This window comes from Chiloscyllium plagiosum, chromosome 3 (assembly GCF_004010195.1).
Source record: "Chiloscyllium plagiosum isolate BGI_BamShark_2017 chromosome 3, ASM401019v2, whole genome shotgun sequence".
NCBI classification, from domain to species: domain Eukaryota; kingdom Metazoa; phylum Chordata; class Chondrichthyes; order Orectolobiformes; family Hemiscylliidae; genus Chiloscyllium; species Chiloscyllium plagiosum.
Genome location: NC_057712.1, coordinates 66,259,675 through 66,285,560, shown reverse-complemented (window position 1 = coordinate 66,285,560; position 25,886 = coordinate 66,259,675). Strand labels below are relative to the sequence as shown.

General features: G+C 39.4%; 1 protein-coding gene across 10 annotated transcripts in view; it reads right to left on the bottom strand.

Moving 5' to 3' along the window:
• ptprk (protein tyrosine phosphatase receptor type K) overlaps positions 1 to 25,886 on the bottom strand; it is a 588,682-nt gene that overhangs the window by 483,333 nt on the left and 79,463 nt on the right. For all 10 annotated transcript variants that reach the window (XM_043683654.1, XM_043683667.1, XM_043683662.1 and 7 more), the window contains exon 2: positions 7,674 to 7,796. In XM_043683654.1, the coding sequence (XP_043539589.1) occupies positions 7,674 to 7,796 (123 nt within the window). The remainder of the gene's footprint in view (positions 1 to 7,673; positions 7,797 to 25,886) is intronic.

The following is a 25,886-nucleotide window of genomic DNA, read 5'->3' as shown; positions in this document are numbered from 1 at the left end:
CACTTTACTGAATGTCACTACAAATGTTTTCCCATTTTCTGGTCTTTATTATCATTTGCCCATGTCACTATCCATTTTGTTTTGCCAAGTTTTATTCACAGCTAGTCAAAACCAGCTTTTGTTCAATCCATTACCCTTTTGTTATGCTTATTTCCTTCTCAGTTATTATTTTCACTTTTGTTATATTATGGTTACCACAGCCAAAACATTTGCTGCTTTTACCCCTCTCTTCTGCTCTGGTTTCTGAACGGACCTCATGGTGCAGTGTAATATCCCTATTTGTGAGCCAAAAGGCCTGGGTTCAAGTCCCACCTGCTCCAGAGGTGTGTAATAATACCTCTAAACAGTTTGATTAGAAAATATCTCCAAGAGTGAATCCTTCCTTGTCGGGTCTCTTTCACACTGAGTAAAGAATCATATACATATTCTTGCAACTCCATTCCTTTATCACCTTTATGAATTAATATTAAGATAATTAATTTCAACATAATTTAAAATCCTCAACTATTTTATGCCCTTTTTAACTCTCGACCTTAAATTATTGCATCTGTTTTCTCCATCTCTGTTAAGTTTAGTCTCCAGCCCACCTCACTGCTACCTTTGATCCTTTATTATCTTGTGCTTCTATTCATATTAATTTAATTTTTGTCTGACTGGTGGTTACGTTACCTTTCAGTCTATGCCATTATCTGAATACAACTGGTTCACCTTACCTTTTTCCCTTCTCTAGCTTTTCTCAATATCGATATTCCACAATATTTCACTTCCAGCCCTGACAATTCACAAGCAATGCCTTAGTAATCCTTATGATACCAGTTCCTTGCAACATGTTATTGCCTCCAGTTCTCATTTTATTATATATCCTATTCGCTTGGCTGTACAGAGAACTTAACTCAATTTCAGTAGTGGGTCCTTCCCTTTTATTTCATTAATTATTTGTTCAATCTTCTGTTCTATGGCTCTTATTTAGTCTCTCCAATGGGAATATCTAAATTAAATCACTATTCAACCTATTCCAGAGAAGCATATGCAAACTGAATACATAGCTTAATGATCAGCCTTAATTTTAAAACCTACTTAACCCACAATCCACAGCCTCCATGGCCTGATACCAAAAAACAAAATTATTTTAAACAAATCTATTCAGACATTTTTTTGAGACACCTTCAGAGCAGGTGGGACTTGAACCCAGACCTTCTTGCCTAGTGTTGGGGACACTGCCACTGCCCCACAAGAGTCCTATCCTCGAGAACGATATAACATCTTTTTACATATTAAAACACACCAAGGCAAAAGTTGAACTCATTTGACACACAAAGCACCAGAGGATATTACCACAGGTTGTGTTTAGTCAAAAGGAGAGGGTTGGAGGAGATTAAGGACAGTAGCTAAAGTCAAAGCCAGGATGATTAAATTCAGGACTGCACAAAAGGTAAGAATTAGAAGAGCACAAATATTATATGTGGAGGGTTGTCAGGTTCAGAAAGTTCCCAAGAAATAGTGGGGTAAAGCTTTGGGAGGGATTTGAAAATAAGATGAACAATGTTAAAAATGAGGCAATGTTTATACAGAAGAGAGCACAGGGTGGTCAGTAACAAGAGCTGTGGAAGCAGAATTTTAAATGAGAACATTTCAATGAGAAATGGGAGATCAGTCGGATGAGAAGAAATAGGCAGTTAGGCTTCTCAAGCCTGTTCTGTCAATCAATAAGATCATGGCTAATCTGTGTATGGCTTCACCCGCATTTTTCTGCTCCTTTGCTTCCCTCCACTCCCTTCGAATATGTGAGATTGTTTGTCAGATGTAGAAGACCCAGCCTCCAACTGCTCTCTCGGACAGCAAATACCCAACATTAACTGAGAAAAAGAAGAGTGATCACTACCTTATGTTTCTCTACCTTATACAGAAACTGTGCCCCAAGTAGAACATATGTGCCCACAAAGTAGAACATCTTTTCATACACACTCTCAATCTTACATGTTGCAAAGCAATCATCTCTCATTTTTCCAAACTTCAACGAATACGGGCTCAACCTACTCATAAAACCTGCCTTCATAAAAGGCAGAGGCAATGACTTAGTGTTATTGTACTGGACTATTCTGGGCACCTGGGTTTGAATCCCATCATGGCAGGTAGGATAAAATAACGTACCAAACCTGGAACTGAAAGTCAAATGTTAATCAAGAAACCACTGGCGTTTGTTGTTAAAAATCATTTGGTTCACAAATAGCCTTTCAGGAAAGAATCTTGCCGTGCTCACCTGGGACTGACCTACATGGGACTCCAGACTGACAATGTGATGGATTCTTAACAATGTTCTTAAATTGCCTAGAAAGCCTGATACATTCAGTTAACCTGGAAGCTTGCAAGATTAAATCCAGACTCCATGAATCTCGTCACATCGGGTTAAACATGGGCAAGGAAACCTCCTTGCTGATTACCTCATACCCTCCAATGCTTGTCTGATGAATAAAGACTCCTCACTGTTAAGTACCACCAGGAAAAGGCAATGAGTGCAGCAAAGGCAAAGAATATACTCTGGGAGGCAGACTTCAATGTTGGTCACCAAGAGTAGCTCAACAGTACCTGATGGAGTCTTAAAGAACATAGCTGTTAGACTGTGTCTGCAGCAGGTGGTAATGGAACCAATAAGAGGGAACCAATAGATATTTCTGCTCATTACAGTCTGACTACCAGAGCAATCTTTGTTAAGACAAAATCTATCTTCACATTGAGAGTACCCCGCAACCGGGTGGGTGGCACCAGAGCCTTGCTAAGTGGGATCCATTGGCACTCAAACACAACCTGCAAACTGATAGTCTGGCAAATTACCAACTCCAGAAGTACCATCAAGCCGAGGGCCAATCATGGTTCATTGAAGAGGGCATGCCAGGATCAGTACCACCAGGCATAATTAAAAACAAGGCATCAAGCTGGAGCGACACCGCTGGAGTATTCGGGTACCAAACAGCAGAAAAAGTAAGTGATAGATTGGGTAAAGACTTCTAAAATGAATGAATCACAAGGAATATCTGCTGTCCAGCCACATCCAGTCATTAATTGTGGTGAACAGTCAAACAACTCAGTGGAGCATCTCCACAAATATCCCCATCAATAATGGTGGAGATCAGCACATCAATGCTAAAGATAAAGCTGTCATCGCAATCTTCAGCCAGAAATGCCAAGTGAATGATCCATCCCTGCCACCTCCAGAGGTCCCGATATTAATTAAGCCAATTCAATCCCTCCTTTTGATATCAAGAAATGGCTGAAAGAAGTGAATACTGCAAAGGCTATGGGCCCTGACAACATTCTGGCAATAGTACTGAAGACTTGTGCTCTAAAACTTGGCTGTGTCTCAAGCCAAGCTGTTCCTGCACAGCTACAACACTGGTGTCTACACAATAATGTGAAAAATTGCCCAGTTAAGTGCTGTAGACAAAACACAGGACAATCCAAACTGGCCAATTATTGTCCCATCAGTCAACACTTGATCATCAGTAAAGTAATGGAAGGTGTCATAAACAGCAGTATCAAGCAGCACCAGCTCAGCAAAGCACAGTTTTGGTTTCGCCAGGACCACTCAGTTCCTGATTTCATTACAGCTTTGCATCAGAGCTGAATTCCAGAGGTGAGTAGAGAGTTCTAGCCCTTATCATCAAGACAGAACATGGCATCAAGGAGCCCGAGCAATACTAGAATAAGGGAAATCAAAAGGAAACTCCTCCACTGGTTGGAGTCATAACTAACACACAGGAAAATAGTTGTGGTTGTTCACAGTCAGTGATCTCAGCTCCAGGACGTCTCTGCTGGAAGTCCTTAGGGTAGTGTCCTTGGCTTGACCATCGTCAGCTGCTTCAATGACCTTCCATCTATTATAAGTTCCGAAGTGTGGGTGTTCATTGATTACTGCATAATGCTCAACATCATTCCTGACTCTTAAGATACTGAAACTGTCAATGCCCAAACATAGCAGGATCTGGACAGTATCCAGATTAGGACTGAAAAGTGGCAAGTAACACTTGCACCACCCAAGTAAAAGTAACGACTATCTCAACAAGCAAAATTCTAAACATCACCCATTCCCATCTCTGAAAATCCTGCTATCAACATCTTGGAGGCTTACCTTTGAGCAGTTGCTGAACTGGACTAGCCATACAAATACACTAGCTACAAGAGTAGTTCAGAGGCAAGGAATACTGAGGCAAGTAACTCATGTCCTGACTTCCCAAAGCCTATTTGCCATCTACAAGGAAACAATAAGGAGTGTGATGGAATATTTCCCATTTTCCTTGGATGATAGTAGCTCCGATAATACTTAAAAAGCTTGACAGCATCCAGAGCAAAGCAATCCACTAGAAAATTAATACATCCCCAGATGTTCACTCCTTCCAACACAAACCCTCACACTGCAGCAGCGGTGTGTACCACCTACAAGTTAAACCGCAGAATTCACCAAAACACTTTGGACACACCTTCCAAAATCATGACCACTATCATTTAGAAAAGACAAGGGCAGCAGATAAATAGGAATACTACCACCTGGAAGCTCCCCTCCAAGACCCATACCACAGTGACTTGGAAATACATTGCTATTCCTGTCGGGAAGGAAATCTGCTGTCCTTATCAGACCTGACCTGCTTGTGACAGCAGATTCTTGACTGCCCTCTGAATTGTGCTAGCAAACTATCAAGTTCAAGGACACGTAGAGATGGATAACAAGGCTGGCCTTGGCAGTGCCACAGTCATTTCATCAAAAACACAAAGATACCTCTGTACTACAACATTCTGCACACTCTCCATCAAAATTAATATTCTGTTTTTCTCTCCTCCCAACCAAAATGGACAAATGCGCATTTTTCCACATTCTGGCCCATCCATGTAACCTATCTACAGCTTGTAGAAAACTCTGTAGTGTCCTCATAACTTGGTTTCCTATCTGTTCTTGGATCTGTGGCTACATTCATGTCAGTTCCTTGATCAAACTCATGTAAATTATTGACACCACAGCAATGATCCTTGACTAGCAGGACACACCTCCCCCAAGTCCCTCCTCCCTACCTTTTATCTTAGCCTGCTTGGCACTCTCTCCTCATTCCTGAAGAAGGGCTCATGCCCGAAACGTCGATTCTCCTGCTCCTTGGATGCTGCCTGACCTGCTGCACTTTTCCAGCAATATATTTTCAGTCGTAACCATTTGTCATTCTTAAAATTATTCAGGCCTTGACTGACACAGACAAGTCATCTCCAGCTTCTGGTAGTCTTCAGGATTACGCCTAACTTGTCAATGTAGTTTCCTATTTCCAGTATGTAATAAATAGGATCTGTCTCATCTCGAGAGAGAGTAATATTCACATTAGTCAGGTATAGTTAATCAAAAAGTAATCATGCAGATGTCATCAGCAGCATATATTACTGTCAAACACAAACCTCCTGATTCCGCCCCTAAAACTTGCTAGGGAAAGGAATGGCATCAAATTAGAGGAATGGTGGGCTTGGCCAAGAAATAAACTGTGACAGGGACTGAACACTTCTAACCTTTTTCAGTACTTAACTGAAGGAAACTTGTACTCATCCCATACTGGATACCAAAGTGGCAGTCAGACAATTTATGTTTAGTGTCCCAAACTGATCACTCAAGACAGACTGTGGACCAAGGTTATGTAGAATAAAACATTTCCCCACTTTTGCTTCCTAACCAAAAAGACCATCTTTGCAATCACCCTCTTAATTAATTTTTGTACCTGTGGTTTTGATGCATGTATCCAAATCTCCTTACTTTCCATCATTCATGGTCTATCAATTGCTAATGACATCATTAGGGGATTGACACTGCTCCCATCTGAGGGTACGCAAGAATTTGGCATCTCAGCTCAATAACAGCTTTGACTATCCAGTCCTTTCTCAGTACTGCAATGAAGTCACAGCTCACAGTGTGCAATCAACTCTTGGAGTGTCAGAGTTGAAGTTATACAGCACAGAAATAGACCCCTTGATTCAACTCATTCACGCCGACCAGATATCCTAAATTGATCAAATCCCATTTACCAGCATTTGGCCCATATCCCTCTAAATCTTTGCTATTCATATACCCATCCAGATGCCTTTTACATGTTGTGATTATACCAGCCTCCACCACTTCCTCCTGCCAGCACATTCCATACACACACCACTCTCTGCATGAAAATGTTGCCCTTCAGGTACCTTTTAAATCTCTCTCATCTCATCTTAAATCTATACCCTCTTGTCTTGGACTGCCCTACCTTGAGGAAAAGACCTTGGCTATTCCATGCCCTTCATGACTTTATAAACCTCTATAAGATCACTCCCCAGCCTCTGATGCTTCAGGGAAATAGCCCCAGCCCATTCAGCCTCGCCCTTTAGCTCAAACCTTCCAACCCCAGTAGCATCCCTGTAAATCTTTTATGAACCCTTTCAAGTTTAACAACATCTTTCCAATGGTAGGCAGACTAGAATTGAATGCAGTACTCCAAAAGTGGCCTCAGCAATGTCCAGTACAGCCACAACATGACTCCTCAACTCCTATACGCAATGCAAGGACCAATGAAGGCAAGCATGCCAAACGCCTTCTTCACCACCATGTCTACATGCGGCTCCACTTTCAAAGAGCTATGTACCTACAACTCTAGGTCTCTTCCATTTTGATTATTTTGACGAGAAGCAAAAATGCTGACAATGAGTCCCAGTGTAAACTTCGATCTCTCCCTCCGCACCACCACCCCCACCCAAAAATGTATGAGAACGTCATCATGGTTTAAAATGAAAATTAAATTAGATTAACTACCGTCAATAAGTTCATGCAAGTGAACACATTTGAAAAGTCCATGATCAGGACACTGATTACTGTCATGAAGTATCAGCCCTCAAGGTTCTCCTATCACCTTAACATTTACACAGGGTGCCCTGAAATTCAACTATTTAAATCTTTCTTTTGGGTGAATCAATTTTTAAAAATTAATGTTGTAGGTCACATCACAAGGTGCTAAACATCACTTTGGCAATTGTATAAGTTCATTTAAATCAAGATAACCTTCTCACTACTGAAAGATTAATTATGTTCATTGTAAAATGTCCCATAATTGAAACTAAAATTCCATTTAGTTTCTTTACCCACTCGACACAGAGTCAATTCAGATGTTCACAAAAGAAAGGATGACAAGGTCATTTTAGCAATAGTTTTCCAATGATTTGCAATCCATCAACTGAGTTACTTAAACTCGGCAATAGCTCCATAAAGTGAAGCCTGTTTTTCAATCTTCTCTTGACAATATATTGCAAAGAAAATTGGTGTTATTTAGTATGACTTTAGAACTACAACCAAAACTATTGGCAGTATCTAATCTTCCTTTATTGCCTGCTTAAATGCTTCCTCAAAAAGCTGTTCAACACATTAATGCCCGACAATATTTCTTTGAACCAATTTCTGTCATATCAGGTTAAAACCTGACAAATGATTTTCATTAAATATAAATTCCCAGCAATAAACCTACTTATTCAGGTTCAGGCATCTTGTCATCATCTGCCAACATGGCATTAACATTGAAAATTCAGGCCTTTTTTTTTTGAGAGTTCTCGGTTACATAAAATTGAAACAGAGTCTAACAAATCAATAGCAAAGCCCCAAAATAGTTAACAAATTGCCCTTTTCTCACCTTGTGGCACATTATGCTGCAAATGCAACATATCTTCAGTTCTGACATGCCTCCAATCAAAGTCATCTTCCTGATCTTGCCAATATCCACACGGTTCTAGGCCATCATCGAAAGTGCAGCCTCCTGTGACCAAAACGAGAGATAAAATAAATTGCTAAAGGAGTAATAGATCAAAGAAATGTCTGGTTCATCTTACATTTTCCATTTAGAAGTTTTCTACAAGTCTTATGGGTTGATCTTGATACTTGACTTGATACATCTAACTGCTTCTCATCCATTAACCTTTCCATTCATAAGAGAATTCATTCATTCACACAGCAAGATTCAACAATTCCCTTCAATGATGTCTATAAACATTCTCTGCAGTTAAATCCAACTAGTTGTCACTCTATGTGATACTGTATATCCTAATAGCATTCTTTGCCTTGAAATCAGGTAGAAACCATGTGCCCTGATCCCACTGTCACTTTATAGTAATAATACTACTCAGCTTTTCCATTCATAAAATTACCAAATAGAAGACAACTGTTTGGTCGTACAGAATTTGAGTAAAGCTGCAGAAAAAAACCTTGATGAAAGCTTTTCATCTTGCACTAATCAGGATATTTTTGCAAGGATACAAATTCAAGGGGAAAAAAAATTAACGTTCATTCTGTATGAGTGGAAGAGGCAGACTGCTTGACAAGTGGGCTCTATTAATACACAAGTCTCTACAGACAGAAAGAACATGTATACACACTACACCAGTTTCAATTCATCAAAACATATAACAACCATTCACCAGTTCATTTCTTAAGACAGTACTCCAAGCAGAGTAAACCTGCCTAGTTTTATTTTTTACAAAAAATAATCAAACAAAGCCTGGCTGTTAACTGTCAATCAACATTAATTCTCCTAGATAATGCCTCTACCCTAATCCACCTGCCAACCAATTAGCACACTCCTCCCATGCATTACAAACATTGGCTTGCCTCTTGAATTTTTGTGAACAGTCCTGATGACTGCAAAATGAAAAGCTTCAACATAAGATGTCTTTTATCGTAGTATAAAATAGAAGATCCTCTCCTAAAAACGATCGTTACTTGAGATGGCCAATTTTATCCAGTACTGACATACAAACCTTAGCGTCTAGAGTTGAGGTTTGACTCTCTGCCTTGAGTTCTTTGATGCCTGTTCTTGTGCAACAATTTGAATGGTGCAGAGTGCAAAAATACACTGACCAGATTTGTCACAGCTTGACGCTATCTTTGGTCATGCAATTGAACATTCTATTGGCTTTATTATTGCTCTGAAAAGATTGGGCACACCAGCTCACTTCAACTTTGTCCTTTGCTATTTCATCCTTTAAATATCGCATTTGCCCAACCACTTCAAGTTCCACATCTGTAACTTTTCATTGCTTACTGTTAAACTTGAGCTTTGACTGATCTATATCTTCTGAGCTATCTTCATTTTAATTCCCATTCTTCAGTTAGGAATGGCCCTAAATGAATACAAGAGCATCTACTCAGAACAATTCCCTCACTCTAATATAACGCCTCTGGAAGCATCAGTTGTTTTCCACCCTGCACTCAGTTTCCTATTAATTTCTGAAAGACAAATGAACACTTCATCACTGTGAAGAACTAATGAAGTTTCATAATAAAGACTTGCAAATTCTCTCTGAATGCCCAGATTACAATGTTCTCTCAGTTCACGAGATAGCACTTTACTTCTGTCTTCAAATATTCTTGCTGCTTTCTCCGCATCACTTCAGTTATTCACTGTCCTGTCTCTAATGTTGTTTTCTATTGCCTCAGGTTCATGTTGCTCAAGCCATTTATCCATTTCCTGTTTGCTCCCCAAGCACTGCACAGATTAATTCTACACCTGCAGATGCTCGTGTTTCCCCTCCCCTTTAATAAAAGCATTTTTAAGTGTTGCTCATCAGTAATTTAAGCCCTATTTTGAAATGCATGCACCTAAACATATCAATTTCATAGTCCCCACCCCAGATGTCATCTGATCGATTTCCAGAATTTCCTGTTTTCATTTCAAATTCCCAACGTCTTCACGTGATTTGCTTAACAGATCTGATTATGATTAATTTCTTAAATATAATTTTAATTTCTGATGGATAGACAAGACACTGTTACACAAAAAATAAAATTCAACTGGTATGAATGCTTTCTGTGTATATACTATGGATTTATGCTTCACATAATATATTTGTTAAGAGGAATTTATTCTGAGATTTATATCATACCAGTTGACACACGGCAAGACTGCAAAAGGCAACACTGACTCCTTTAAGGGGAGGCTTGATGTATTTGCAACAAAAAATAGGGTTAGACAAATTTCATACAGGTTACGATGAATTAACCTGAATGGTCGAAGATTTTTGTCAAGAATCAGACCAAACAGTCTGTTTCTGAGCTGTGAATCCTGTGTAATTCAATTATGTTTTGTGCAATTCTATGCAATACACAGAATTTGCAACAGAGGCAATTTGGTCCATCTGGTCAATGCTGGTAACTGCACTCCAAAATACTCTTTCCACTTTAAAGAAATCCTACACAGACATAACCTTCTTTTCCTTTCTCCCTCAGTTACCAAACTTCTCCTTAAGCAAATGAATCCTTTGCACCTCAACTACTCCTATATGGTACTAAGTGCTACTTTCTAATCCCCAGAGTCATTTGGTTTCTTCCAAGATCCTTATTAAATTTATTAATGACTATACCATGTTTATAGTCTCATTTCCCGAAATCCCCACAACTGAAAAATATCTCCCCACCATATCTCTGTGCGGAGTTTGCACGTTCTCCCAGTGTCTGCGTGGGTTTCCTCCGGGTGCTCCGATTTCCTCCCACAGTCCAAAAACGTGCAGGTTAGGTGAATTGACCATGCTAAATTGCCTGCAGTGTTAGGTGAAGGGGTAAATGTAGGGGAATAGGCCTGGGTGGATTGCTCTTCGGAGGGTCGGTGTGGACTTGTTGGGCCGAAGGGCCTGTTTCCACACCATAAGTAATCTAAATCATATACCCCAAATAATCCCTTCACAATCCTGGAGAAGTTGACTTCTCACATCTCAGTCACCTGTTGAAGAGAAACAGTCGCAGTCTTTTCAATGTAACATGATGCTATAAATTTCAAAATCTGAGTCACGGAGCAAGGTAAACCTGGATGTGTTCAGCTCCAACTATACACTCAAAACTTGACACCATCCAGGTCAAAGCAGCCCCACTGATTCACACCACATCCACCAACTTTCAGTCACTCCATGACTGACGCTCAGTAGCAGCAGTGTGTGCCATCTATAAGCTGCATTGCAGAAATTTGCAAAAGATCCTTCGACAATACCTTGCAAATCCACAACTACTTCCATCTAGAAGGATAAGGGCAGCAGATACATGGGAACACCACCATACCAAATTTTCCCTTCAAACTACTCACCATGTGACTTAAAAAAATTATCACTGTTCTTTCACTGTGACTGGGTCAAAATCTTGGAATTCCCTCCATAACTGTATTCTCTCCCTGCAGCAAATGGACTGCAGCAGTTCAAGAAGTCAACTCAGCACTACCTTCTCAAGGGTAATTTGGGATGGGCAATAAATCCTGGCTGAGTGAATTTAAAAATTGCTAAAGTTCAGATTAAGAATTCAAGTACATATATAATCGTCAGGGGTGTGATTATAATGTGGATAAATCACAATTCTTTCTCCCTGCTGCAATAGTACCACAGGAGAACTTTGAAACATTTAAGTGATAACCGAAAACTAAGAGTTTTCCCTTAACCAAAATAGGAAATGCAAAATTTTAGTCTAGTATGTATAGAAACTAAATTGAAACAGAGACCAAATGTTACAGAATAATTGTAACCAGATGTGCAAACTAATTCCAAAGGGTTGATTATGATCTCAAAACATTTTTGCACCAACATACAGGACTAACAAAAATAACCACAACAGAAAAGGCCCATATCTACAATTTGCTTGATGGAATAATCATGATTATTGATTAATAATGAAAACAGTATACCAAATGATGTACTGGATCAATATACCATTTGTTATAAATCAGAATTTTATGAAGCGGTTCTCATTAAATTGCCTTCTATAAACTGGAGGTAAAACTACGCTCTGGAATGGAAGGTGGGGAAATTTGGCTGAGAGAAGCCTATGTAATTCAGTTGCCATGGGGACAGAGATTAAAAATTTGAGGAAACTTGAGTGCCAGTTTTCAGACATGGACACTGACAGACAGCTGGTCTTGTTGGACACAGATTCTGAATCTGTCAGAGACCTTGAGAGGACAACTGAAAACAGTGGCTGCTTTGCCAAGGAGAGGGAGAAACTGTTTTCATGTGAATCCCACGAGAATGCTTTTGAGAATAGATGCACTGAGAGGAGAGAAGGGACCTGTGGCAATTTTAAAGCCAAGGAGTTGCCAGAGGTTGCATGGCTGCTGGAAGCTAATGTGACAAAACCAAAGAGATTGAGAGAAGGGATTTTTGTTCAAACAAGGACACTAGAAGACTCTTCCTAATGTGAAAGTGGGCACAACTGTGGAATCACAGTAAAAAAGACTTTATGTTTGCTGAGAGTGTGATGTAAAGTTTAAAAGCTCATGTGTTTTTGGATGGGTTATTTAATTGATGCAGAACACCTCTTTTCAATAATTTAGTGAATCATTTGTTTACTCAGTGATGTCTGGTCATGCCGATTTTAGTTTGTTCATTACAATAAAAGTCTTAAAATGTGAAATCTCATCCAAGTGTAGGCTGGTCACTGGAAAATTCATATCTATTTTTAAAAAGATAGCAGTCTCCTTGGGGACTATAGGTTACCCAACTAAGATTTTCATATGGGTCTCTAGTTAAGAACAATCATACTGGATTTGAAATGTTAACTCTGTTCATTTCTCCACAAATGCTGCCAGATTTGCTGAGTTTGCCCAGCAATCTCTGCATTTGCCTTTGGTATTGTGATGTACACAAATACTTTGAATGCCCAGTTAATCAATGAGCAATTACAGTGTCCTGTGGTATCGGTTTTAATTTTCATGCTATACTGCTCCTCAATTAACATCTCTCGGTTGGGGTCTAATAATATTGCCTCGGAACAATAGTAGTCACACTCACTAAGACATTAATTCTACTGATAAATGCAATTACGTGTTTGCTTGACACTGAAATAAACCACCTTCTTTTCTAATGCACATCTCCTCAGGGTAGTTATCAATCAGTCTGTTTTATCGCCATTATGTCAACAGCTGTCTGAATAAGGAATTAAGAAAGAAACTAGCATTAAACAAAACAAGAAAACAAACTAAATAGGGGCAGAAGTCATGATTTAAAATTGTTGAATACTTCAATCCAAAAGGTTATGAAAAATCCAAGAGAAAGTGAAGACTGCAGATCCAGATTCAAGATAAAGGGCTCCTGCCCTCTCCTGCTCCTCAGATGCTGGCTGAGCTGCTGTGCTTTTCCAGCACCACACTTTTCGACTATGAAGAGTCCAGTTAAACAGGAGGCATGCGTCCTCAAGCTTGCGTTACATTTCAGTGGAACATGGAAGCAGTTGGCATCTGACTAAGATGAAGAATTGAAATGACAGAAGACAGGGAGTCAGGAATGTGCTTATGATGCTAAAGAGAGAAGTTCCACAAAGCAGTCAACCAATGCTTGATGTCCATAATGTACAGATCAAAATTTAGTACACTAAACAGAAAGTAGGACAACTTTATTGCTCTTTCACTTCGGAGTGCATGAAGTTCAAGTGTTGAAAAACGATGCAATTGTAGATGTAGAATTTCTTGCACTTGTCTTAGTACTGTAGGAAAGGGAATGTTGGCATTGACTGAAGAATGGACCAGAGAGAATAGTCTTTTTGGAATATTAAAAGGGAGGAGAGAAAATGTATTTGGTGGATGGCATCATGTTGGAAATAGTGGAAAAATCATTTGTTCAATATTGGAAGTTTGAAGATAGGGAAAGCTGATTATGGCTCTGAAAGGGCAAGGATAGTTGACAGCAGAAGCAAGCGATGTGGAAGACACCATTGAGAGCCTTGTCATCCAATGAAGCTGGGCAGTAGGGAGAAGGTAATCCTTAGTTGATGAACAAGGAAGATTAATCAGAAGATAGCGAGATGGAGGAAACAGAATAGTGGAATGGCATCTTTACAGGAAACACACAGAGATGGTGAAGTCAAGCTATCTGCAGGTGTCCACTGGTTAAAGCGAATGTTAGCTGATCATCTTCATTTCGCAGAACTGTTAGGCTGAGAAGTCAGGGAAGGAAAATGATGAGCTGGAGATGGATGATGCAATGCTGAGGCAAGTTTGAACATGGAAACAAAATCAAATAAATTCTCCAACTCAGAGCTTGAGAAGTACCATTGTTGGTGCTGAACTTTAAAAAGAGGTGACAGAGAAGACCAAAGTAGGACTGGGAGGCTTGTATCCCTTTAAAGGCAAGTATGGGTAAAAGCAAAGTGAATGCTGTTAAAGAAGCAACTGTTCAATGTGTAAAGATGATCAACCAGCAGTAGATCACAACAGCGTAATGTGACAGCTCACAGTGGAAATGGAAAGTTCTCAGTCCATTCTGAGTTTGGAGGTGCACATGGATTGAAGTCCATGTTTAGTAAAGGTTGTTCAGGCCAACAAATTAGAAACTGTTAAAGTGACTCTGGCCATTGTCCTTGAAATTAGTAAACAGCATACTCCAAATTCTCTCTCTCAATTTTAAAGTCAGTCCTACTTGAAACGGTGTTCCTCTTCTTGTCCCTTCCAAGCCCAAACTTAAATGTCTTTTCAGAAAAGACACTTCACAGTTTCCTATTTTACTATTCATTGTTGAAACGATAAAAGATGCAGAATTCTTTGTTCTACTTCTCTTATATACAATATAGTAAAGTGAAGACAAGCATCACAAAAGAAGTGGAACAAAACACTGATGCTAAGAATTAACAAAGCAGGATTGAAGGCTACCCAAAACCTCCAAGGTTGAAAAGACTATCAAGAGAATGTGTACTTAAGTCAAAAAACATGTATTTCATCATAGATTGTAACAACTGCAATAATGTGCATTATGCCATTATGATTCTGTTTGCAATTATAGGACCCAGAAGAGTACGAGTGCGAAGTCATTACATGGACAAGCAGAGCTCTTTTATTCTAAATTAATTCCCTTCATAGTCACTGCCACTATTATTGCACTGGAGTAGTTACGCTCAAAAGTATGTGTATAAATTAAATGGAGCATTTTATGAATGTGGAAGATAAGATTTGAAACTCCATGTTTTTTTTCAAAACCTTGACAATAGTTAAATTTCTTTCCAGACATAAGCAAACAGACATTTAAAATTAATGTATGTTAGAAACTGAATTCAGCAACTTTGCTTTGAATACTTCAGATTGGCATTTGCAAATGCCAAACAGTTTGTCCATAAGGAATGCATTGCATTGCTTTGCTTTAATCAACTAGGTAAAACTCAAAGTCTGTAAATATACTGATATATTGTTAAACCTCCTTGGCTAGCTTGTCAGGACATGACACTCCAGTCATTTATCCACAAATGACATTTAGTGCCAAAAATCAATCACAATTAGACTGGTACCCCCAAAATATTTCCAATAAACGGTACTGCTCAAGAACTCTGCTGCTGTTCTAGCTATCAACATTGCTCCACAGAAATGAAATATCTTACATTATTATTTCACATCTAAGAAATGATACAAAGCCTCTTTAACTCCATCCTTCTCAACACTCAAGCTGTCAATCTGTTCTCTAATTGCAGTCTCATCTTCCTTTATGTCCTCTCCAATCCAATCATTAGACAGGTCCCCCTTTCACTTGAAAAGTTTGTCACTAACCAGCCAAACTCTGATCGTGGTTCCAAATATTTGTTGACATTGTAAATGGTTGTGTTTCCATTTCAAAACACCATGGTTGCACCCTCAGAAAGGTTGCGACCTAGCAAATGATCAGCATTAACAATCTCCCTTCTCTTTCAAAGTCCTCAAATGTACTCTCTCTCAAATCTATTTCCATGTTTTCCACATACACGAATCTAAAGTGCAGATATAAAGTCTCTTGCACTAGTCTAGAAATAGGTTATCGGAAATGGATGATTGAGGTGTGGACCAGTGCAAGAGACTTTATATCCCTTCAGAATGTTAAAAAGAGACAGAAAGATAGGTTTGGTGGTGGCAGAAGCACTCTGGAAATGGCAGACAAAAATGATCTTTTCATTACAGAAGCACTACTGTTACACCCTCAGAAGAACGATGATCATGTAAACTTTTAGTCCATCAACAATCTTCCTCCTATTTCCAAAGTCCTTGAATATGTAAATTCTGAAATTTATACCCATATTACTCACAGCAACAAATCTAAACTTCTTCAGTCAGGTTTCACTTCTGGCAGCAGACTAAAATGGCCTCAAAAGGAGGTTATAAATTGTATTCTTTCTGATGACGACCGTAGTACACAAGTCTCTCCACTCCTCTCTGAAGCCTTTAACGTAAACTACACCAATCTCCAATACCTCTTTATTGTTCAGTACTGGGGACTATGTTCATGTGATCCCAATTCTGAGCTGTCTGTCTCCCTGACAAGTGAGAGGCTGAATTAGACCGTTCAAAATTCTGCAGTTGAATACGATCATGAGATGAGCTTCTAGCAAATGTCCCACCAACAATTTTCTTTTGCTGACCAAGATCCTCATGTCTGCCACCTTTACATTTTGCATAGTTTCCTCAAGGGGATGACAGATGGGGGTACTGCACTGGTGAGCAGGGCTTTGGCTTTCATCCCAGAAATGCAGCAACCAATTTCAGCACAGCAAGGTTCAACAACAGCAGTATGATAAATGAGTAGACCACCTACTTTACAATAAATGTTAGCCACGATGTCAGACATAACTCATATTTGTCAAATAGTACTGTGGGAGCAGGGAAATAGAGTTCTCTATCAATAATGGAGGCTGGAAATTAATGTCACCATTTGCTTCTCCTATTATTAAAAAATTAAATCCTACGTTGAAACTGAAAAAAGGGAGATTAGACAGCTACAAGTAGAACTATTAATCTTAGTATCAACCCCAAATAGAACAGCTTGTAAAAGCCTTAAAAATTAACAGATCATTTGAAACCAACACTGATCCTCCACAGCCCAAGACACATACCAATGCTATCTGTATTACATTTTGGAAACAAAACATTTTATCAGCTTTTCATAAAATACCTTTGTGTATAAAGATGCACTAAGAGATTAGATTCTAGTAGGTTAGTGGTTCAGTTAAGTTCAAATCAGATACTCCACTTATTTCCCGTCATGAACAGGAACAACCTTATCATAACAAAAATTACCTAATAGTAGGATAGGTGTTTAAAATCTTAAACAATAAAGTGGAGCGGCAATTCAGTTGTGTTATACCAAACAAGAATAACATGATGCTTCAAGAACCAAAAATCATGACTTTCAGAAATAAAACATTAGCATTCTCTTAACCGTGCACCTAAACTACTTATGTTTTAGATAAACATGTAGACCCAATCAATCATTCACCAGCAAAACCAGTTTGAATGATTAACATTTGGCGCGCTAGAATGATCTGCACTGTTCTTGATACAGGTTGGTTGCAATTTTATTTATGCTCAAGTGGAATGATCTCGAGTTCCACCATTTAGAGCCATAGAGACGTACAGCACAGAAAGAAACCCTTCGGTCCAACTCGTTCATGCCAATCAGATATCCTAATCTAATCTAGTCTCATCTTCCAGCACTTGGCCCATGTTCCTCTAAACCCTTCCTATTCATATACCCATCCAGATGCCTTTTAAATATTGTAATTGTATCAGCCTCCATCACTTCCTCTGGCAGCTCATTCCATACATGCACCACCCTCTGCGTGAAAAAGTTGCCCCTTAGGTCCTTACCTGATTCAATTGCTGCAAATTCACTCTTTCCATTTTACACAGAAATGTTGACACACTATTGATGGGGCCTCAAAACATAAAATGGAGGAGACAGCAAGAAAAACAAATACAAGGATATCATAGGAGGAAATCTAAATTTGGAAAACATGCTCAGTGACACGATAAAATAGCAAGGCACCCAAGTCAGGACCATATCAGACTTAAATGTGATGGATTTCCCATCTGCTACCTTCCTTTTACCTCGAGGTGGCAGAGCTCATGAGATTGACATTGGTGTTTTCAACAAGGATTTCACAAATCCAGCATTCCAGTAAATCATTTTTGTGCAAGTCTATATTTCTGTTACAAGTGTAAATAAATCAAATTGAACAGAATAAATAGAAAGGAGAAAGTGAGGACTGCAGGTGCTGGAAAAGCGCAGCAGGTCAGGCAGCATCCAAGGAGCAGGAGAACCGATGTTTCGGGCATGAGCCTTTCTTCAGGAATGAGGAAAGTGTGTCCAGCAGGCTAAGATAAAAGGTAGGGAGGAGGGACTTGGGGGAGGGGAGTTGGAAAGTGGGGGCAGGGAGGTCAGGAAGAAGATTGCAGGTTAGGAAGGTGGTGCTGAGTTCGAGGGATTTGGATGCTGCCTGATCTGCTGCGCTTTTCCAGCAACACATTTTCAGAATAAATAGAAACCCAAGTTTGTAGACATTAGGCTTCTAGAATCTCTCTCGGCATGAAAAAAAAAATCAAACCTGGCTGACAATCCTTTAACTCTCTAATGTCCCTCACCTCAGGTCTGTAACATCAAAGAAAACTGAGAAAACAGATAAATTTAGTTCTGCTTTACAAATCCCAGAAATTACTTTCTGAATTGGTGTTGCTTTCTCTGAGCCTTGCCCATCAGGAGCATAGTAGCAGTTAATCCCATCCCATCACCCTTTATGTGGCCAAATTCAGCTCTAACACCATTTACAAATTTGCTGCTGACACCACAGTAGTGGGTCAAATCTCAAACAATGAGACAGAGTATAGGAAGGAGATAGACAGCTTAGTGGCCTGGTATAAAGACAACAATCTCTCCCTCAATGTCAGCAAAATGAAGGAGCTGGTCACTGACTTCAGGAAGTGAAGTGGAAGACACACCTATCTGTACCAATGATATTGAGATGGAGATGGTAGAGAGCTTCAAGCGCCTAGGAGTAAAAATCACTAAAAATTTATCCTGGTCCATTCACATCGACGCTACAGTCAAGAAGGCACACCAAAGTCTCTACTTCCTCAGATGGCTAAGGAAATTCAGCCTGTCCATAATGACTCTAAACCAATGTTTGTAGATGCACCATAAAAGGCAGCCTATCCGGACACAACCTAGCTCGGTATTGCAACTGCTCTGCCCAAATTCGCAAGAAATTGCCAAGAGTTGTGAACATAGTTTAGTCAATCGCAAAAACCAGCCTTGCTTCCATTGACTCTATCTACATTTCCCGCTGCATTGGGAAAGCAGCCAACATAACCAAAGACCCTTCCTACCCCAGTTATACTCTCATCCACCCTCTTCCATCAGTCAGAAGATACAAACATTTGAAAACACATACCAACAGATTAAGAACAGCTTCTTCCCCACTGTTATCAAACTTATGAACGGATCTCTCACATTAGAGTTCAACTTTCTCTGCACCTTCTCTGTTGATTTAAACACTATATTCTGTGTTTGGTTCTATGTTGATGTACTTATGTAAGGTATGGTTTGTCCGGTTAGCAAGCAAAACAATACTTTTTACTGTACCTTGGTACATGTGACAATAATAAATAAAATAAAATCTAACCCGCTAAAAAGGTATTCGTCATAGCCGTGCACCGGTCGCCTTTAAATGGAAAAAAGAACAGCAAGCAGAAACAAAAGTAACGGAATGGAGGGCTTCTGCAAATGCTGTTCCAAAAAGTCATGTAATATGTATTATAAAAACTTTGAGACTTGATTCATACATTCTGCTTAGATTCAGCAAAACAAGTGAAATAATGATGTGGTTTCAAGAAGTCAGCATCTTCATTGTACTGCTGAAATGAACACAAGCCTGAACAAAAATTTGCAAAACTTGCATATGAGAATCAAAATGCTTTGGGTACAGTTAAACTGCAAGCATTAGAAAACTGGAGTGAATCCATGTTCTGTTGGGTTGTTCTAACACAGATAAAGTTCCACTTAGCAAAATCCAATGTTTAAACTAAGGTTGAAGAACATGAAAATAGTAAATATTTCACTCACAGTAAATAGTTCTAAAACATATTTCAGAAAATTCCAGACATCCTAATGACCTGTTTGTAACTTAAGCTCATGTGCAGTGACCTCAAGTTCCATCACTTACCCAATTCAATTTCTGCAAATTCATTCATGCCATTTTATATAGCAATGTTGACACACAGTGTCGACTGGGCCTCAAAACCACTTTACACCAACACAGACAATGATATAATTGTTCCATGAGACAAAGTTTAATGCTTGCAAGTGCTGCAATTGTTTTAAAGGCTAAAGTCACTCGTATGTATTCAACAGCTGTTTAATACGATAGACATATAAAACTTGAATTTTCAATTGACACACAGGACGGAGTACTCAAAACATTTATTATTAGCTTCAATACCAAACAAAACAGATCAATGTACAACGTGTTAGCTATTACCCATAGCGCAAATGAATAAAAAAACCCACAGAATTGGCAACAGAAAAAGAAAACAAAGAAAGCTTCGGAAATCATTGAGGATCATGTTTGAGCATATACTTCAAAAGTCAAGGATATCATGCCAGTAAACTCCAGAGTTGGAAGGTAGCTAACACAGTCTCAGGTTTCTGCCCTGGCCCACTCGAGCAGTACAAAAAAGCAATTAAAACAAAGAGCTGCATACTCAGCAGATCAGGCAGTATTTGTGCAGCATCAGGGTCGACTCAGTCAAAATATGGCACTTCTTTTGAAGTGAAAGTAGGTGGAACTTTCTATATCATTGAATGCGGGGAGATGGTGAGAGAATAACAGGGAAGGTCTGAGAGAAGCAGAGCTGAATGCACAGAGGTATTAGTTATTGTGACAAGTAAAGGCATAAAAATGCAAAGGGAATGATAACAGCTGCAGTAGAAAAACACAACATTGATCTAAAGTGTGAACGGGCCAATAATGAACAGCTCTGTCTGAAAGCAAAAAGTATGAAGAACAAGTTCAAGACCATGGCAAAACAACATTATCAAAATTGGGAAGAGAGTTTACAGACTGAAATTACTGAGTCCTGGAGCTGTAACATTCCTAAATAAAAGAGGAGGTGCTGTTCCTCGAGATCGATAAGGACACCGCAGCAGGCGTTAGCCAGTGTATTTCCATTCGTGGGTGTTCCAAGTTTTTCTCTCATTTTTGACCCATTTTCTACTGTTATCGGGATGATTTTTATACCTTCTGTTAGGAATACAAAATATTGGTTCAAACACTCTGACATTTCTTTATGTCCTCATAATTAATTCTCCAGGTTTGCCCTCAAATGGGCCAATGCTCACTTCAATAACATTCTTCCTTTTAATAGAAACTTTTCTGTCTGTTTTTATATTACTTGCTGGCTATTCATACTTCAAGTTTGGTTCTTATGTTATTCTTTGCTGGTTTCTTACACATTCTCAATCCTCTGAGCTATCATTCATCTTTGCAGCATTGTAAATTAGTTCTTTCATTTCTAGTCAGAGTCATAGAGATGTACAGCATGGAAACCAACCCTTCGGTCCAACCTGCCCATGCTGACCAGATATCCCAACCCAATCTAGTCCCACCTTGCCAGTACCCGGCCCACATCCCTCCAAACCCTTCCTATTCACTTGATACTATTTTTAACTTCCTTAGTTAGCCATCCTTCTTTCTCACTCACTATGGGAGTAGTTCTTATCTTTCACCAAATACGTATCTCCTTAAATGTCTACCATTTCTACACCTTGACATTTTTAATCTATTTTCCCAGTCCAATTTAGCCAACACTTTATACATAGTCTTGTCAATGCCTTTGTTTAAGGCACTCAATTTTTCATCCCCAATTCAATTTTGTAAATGAAAAAAAGTAACTGTATTGAAAGCACAACCAAGGAGATGATTTTTCTGGAGGCTTTTAAATGCAGGAATGCTCTTAGGTAAATTTGGGGAATGTGTTATGTAACACATGTTAGTCGAAACATCAGTTAATAGCGGATTAAGGAAGTGGGGTACTGAGGAGTACTTTCTTGATGTATTTAATCACTCCTCTACCAAAAACTGGAAGCTGAATAAAACCACACAGACAATGCAAAATAACAAATGCAATGTTCAATCGTATTATTTCCTCAGAAGGATGGAATAAAAATAATCTCCATTTGTGAATATGAAGTGCTTGAAGTTAAACATGTTTCCAGCAGATTTTGACCACAGTGAAATGTAGAAACATTAACGTTTTATCACTATTTTAAATGTGAATCACAAATGTATTTACAGTATAGTTAATTTTCCTGCTAGCCTAAGGTTTCAAAAAGTTCTACTCTGCACCAGTTCTCCCCAAGTTTCAATTCCTACATGGTAATGTGTAGACAGTTTTCTGAAATGCAAACACAGCAATGTTGGGTTTTGTTAACTGTCACCCAACATTCCTGATTCTCCAAGAGCACCCATTCCTGCACATCCAGATAATAGTTAAGTGCCTAGATATTTTCATCACACGGTTTCTGAAAGCAATAAAAGAAACAAGTAGGAGAAAGTCTTAAGGGAATATGTAGAAAGTCGTTCCATCCACTGTACATACATTAGCTCTCCAAAAGGCTACTTGGAATGTGTGAGGCACAGTTAGGTAATGTGGACAACGAACATACCTAAAAAACTTTTTATCAGCAAGTATTGGAAACCCAGAGTTTCATCTGACCAGGAGGCACAAGCATTTACTCTCCAGGCATGATCGGACATTTTTCTTTCTGCCTAGCCAAACAATTGTACCAGCACATAATGATTTGGTTGAGGAAAGTTAATGTACTAAAATCAAGTTGCAGATAACAAAAAAAATGGTGGGAAGGCAAGTGGCAAGAATGACACAGTCTGCTGACTGAAAAAAAAAAGCACAGGTGAGGGAGTGGGCAAATATTTGGCAGATGGAATACAATGTGCAAAATTGCACACTTTGACAGGAAGAGCAGAGGAGCTGAATATTATTGAAATGAAGATCGATTACAGTAAGCGATAGGAACAAGAGATATTTGGGACTCCTTACCTAAGATTCAAAAACCAGCATCCACGTTCAGCAGGAAATGGCAAAGACATATGGAAAGGAGAATAAAATTAGGGAGGTTTTGCTAAAACTATACAAGGCACACATTAAGACAACTGAAATACCATGAACAGCTTTGTGTCCCTTAAGGAAGGTATACTGGCATCGGAGGCAGTCCAAAGAAGGTTCACTGGGTTGACACCAGGAATGGAAGGAGAAAGTGAGAACCGGCAGAAGCTGAATGGAAGTACTTTTTTGTGAAGACAGGTTGAGTAGGTTGGGTCTGGTCACATTAAAACATAGAAGATCATCACAACCTCATTGAAACATACAAGGTTCTTAGCAGACTTGACAGGGTAGATGCAGAAAGATAGTTTACCCTTGTGAGAAGAATCTAAGACCAGAGGACATACTCCCAAATTATGCAATTGCACATTTAAGACAGAGGTGAGGAGAGATTACTTTCAAGGGTAGTGAACCTGTCAAATTTGTTACCACAGAGAGCCATGGAGGCTGGGTCATTAGTACATTCAAGGCTGAGATAGCCAGATTTTTAATCAGTAAGGGAATCAAGAGATGTGTGGGGTGAGGGTTGGGGGGCAGGAAAGTGACGTTAAGGATTATCAGGTGAGCCATGACCTCATTGAATGGCATAGCAAACTCAATATGCTGAATGGCCAACCTCTGCTCCTGCCTGTTATGGTAACGGTGCAGAGGGGGAATTGCTGATGTCTCAGTCAGCCAATCAGAATTACACATTGCCTTGGTTGGAGGACAGGGAGGAATCTGGTTGGGAAGGGCTGCAAAACATGGGCAGGTATCCTACATTCCACAGGCTAGGACAAGAAGGGGGGACTATGATCATCCCACAAAGGGAAAGATGCTCGGTTCTCTGGAAAGGTGATTAAAGACTTGCTTTCATCCAGAGATGAGAAATTTTCTCGGTTAATGTGTATTTTCTAATAGGTGCTTTGTGCTTTTGTTTTGGGGGGAGTGGGGGAGGTGGAGATGGGAGATGGGAGTTGGGTGGCAAGCAAGGTTGAGAGAGAATAAAACACAGTTAGCTTTTGGCTAGGAACACTGAAGGCTGAAATAGAGTTTTCCCATACTCTACATGCACTACAAATATTTTTAACGCCTTCTTAGACTTCTGCTGTTAAACGGAAACTATCTTTCTATTTTCTCATAGCTCTAGGCTCTCATACTTGCAGCTATCCCATTTGAGCAATATTGCACATGCTCAAAGTTTGACAAGGTTTTTTCAATAACAGCAACCACCACCACAGGCAGTATCCTCAACTCTCATTAACAACAACTTAATTTCTTTGGGCCTGTACACAACAAAGGCAACAATACTTCTAAGTGGGCCCCATTCCATTGCAACTTTTTGCACCAGCTCAGTTGGTATCTTCATCTTGAAGATCCTCCTGAAATGCACTTTGTCAGGTGTTTTGCCAGTCAAGGCTTCTTATCCCATCGGATGTTGTCCATTCAACTGCCACTCTGGCACCACATCCACGAGTTAGAACATGTCCTACCAGTTTCTGGGGGGTGAGAGTCATCGCTCCATCACAATGTCTTCTGCAGTTCTTCTTCATCCAAATTGTCTCCCCATGTGATAACCATGATTTTATGGAGGCAACACAGCTAAAAGATGTTCAACTTGCACAACACCTTTGCTGTTCTCTTCCACATCTTAGTGGTATTGACTGCAATTGAAACTAATAATAGAGATTTAGGCATCATTGATGCAACTATGTGTTGGGAGGGTTAAATTCTAAAATTTTCACCTCTGGTATCTGCCCTTGTATTGCTTTGGTTTTATCTACTGTCATAGTCGCTGTCAGGTTGTACAATATTTCAACATCTTGATGCGCAGCTGAATTAAATGCCCTTTTTCTTGAGTTTACAATTCTACTCCTAACTTTTACTTCAAAATACATCACCATACACAATTCCAAAATGAGCATGTCATGGCATCAATACACCTCTTCTTTGAACATACTCCTCCTAAACTGTTTTACATTCCTCCTCAGTTTGCCAACCTGCTTCTCCGTGACCATTGGCAAAGCTTTGGTGAAAAAGTTTTAAACCAGCATCACCCTCTGGACAATATCACTTTCTCATGCCAATCAAAAACCACTGTCTTATTCTTTCCTTTATCCAACACCTGAACTTTGTAACAAGCCTTATGCAAGGCACCTCCTAATCAGAATCTGTGATTAATCTCAGTATGTGGAGTTGTTGGAAAGCTGTTAATCTAAACAATCCTACATTTGGTGCCAGGGAGGTGACATGATAAATTCAGCCAAGGATTCCATTCCTAAACACCACACAGGGGCTCTTCTGGAAGTGCGTGGAATCAGGCTTTGCTGTGACTTCTATCATAGATAGCGCTGGGAAAGTCAATTAACTGACTGAATGGTTGTTTTGAAAATACAATAAAGCTAACACTCTGGGTTCTATTCCCATACCAGCTGAGGTTACCATGAAGGACTTTCTTTCTCAACCTGTCCCTTCATCTGAGAAGTGAATTCCCCTCAGCTTAAACCACCTCCAATCATCTCTCTCTAGCAAGAGTAGACCCATGATCCATTAGGATTATTTAGACTTTAACATTACCTGTCCAAGACAGTGAGAACTAACCCACTCTATGATCGCTACTATTTTGTTACTTGTAAATGAAAGCTCATGAACAAAAGTCACCTGCTTTTTTTTTGAAGAACAGGTTTAAAACGTTTCAGCTTTGCCAATTCTCAACAGGTTGTTACAGTAATGATTGGCCAGTTACAGAAACAGGGATTCAGCAGTAAAATTCACACAAGCATACAACTGATTTGTATTATAGATTATGCACAAACCACATAGCTTTAACTAAATTTGTCTTTAATAGCCAACAGGCAAACAATAAAGTTGTTGTTTCAAAACTGCTGCAAGTAGAATATAAACCATATAATGACAGCAAAAAATCAAAATGTTTCCATAAGAATGTACCAGTGTACCCTCTCTCTCTCCCCCTCCACCGCCCCCCCCCCCCCCCCC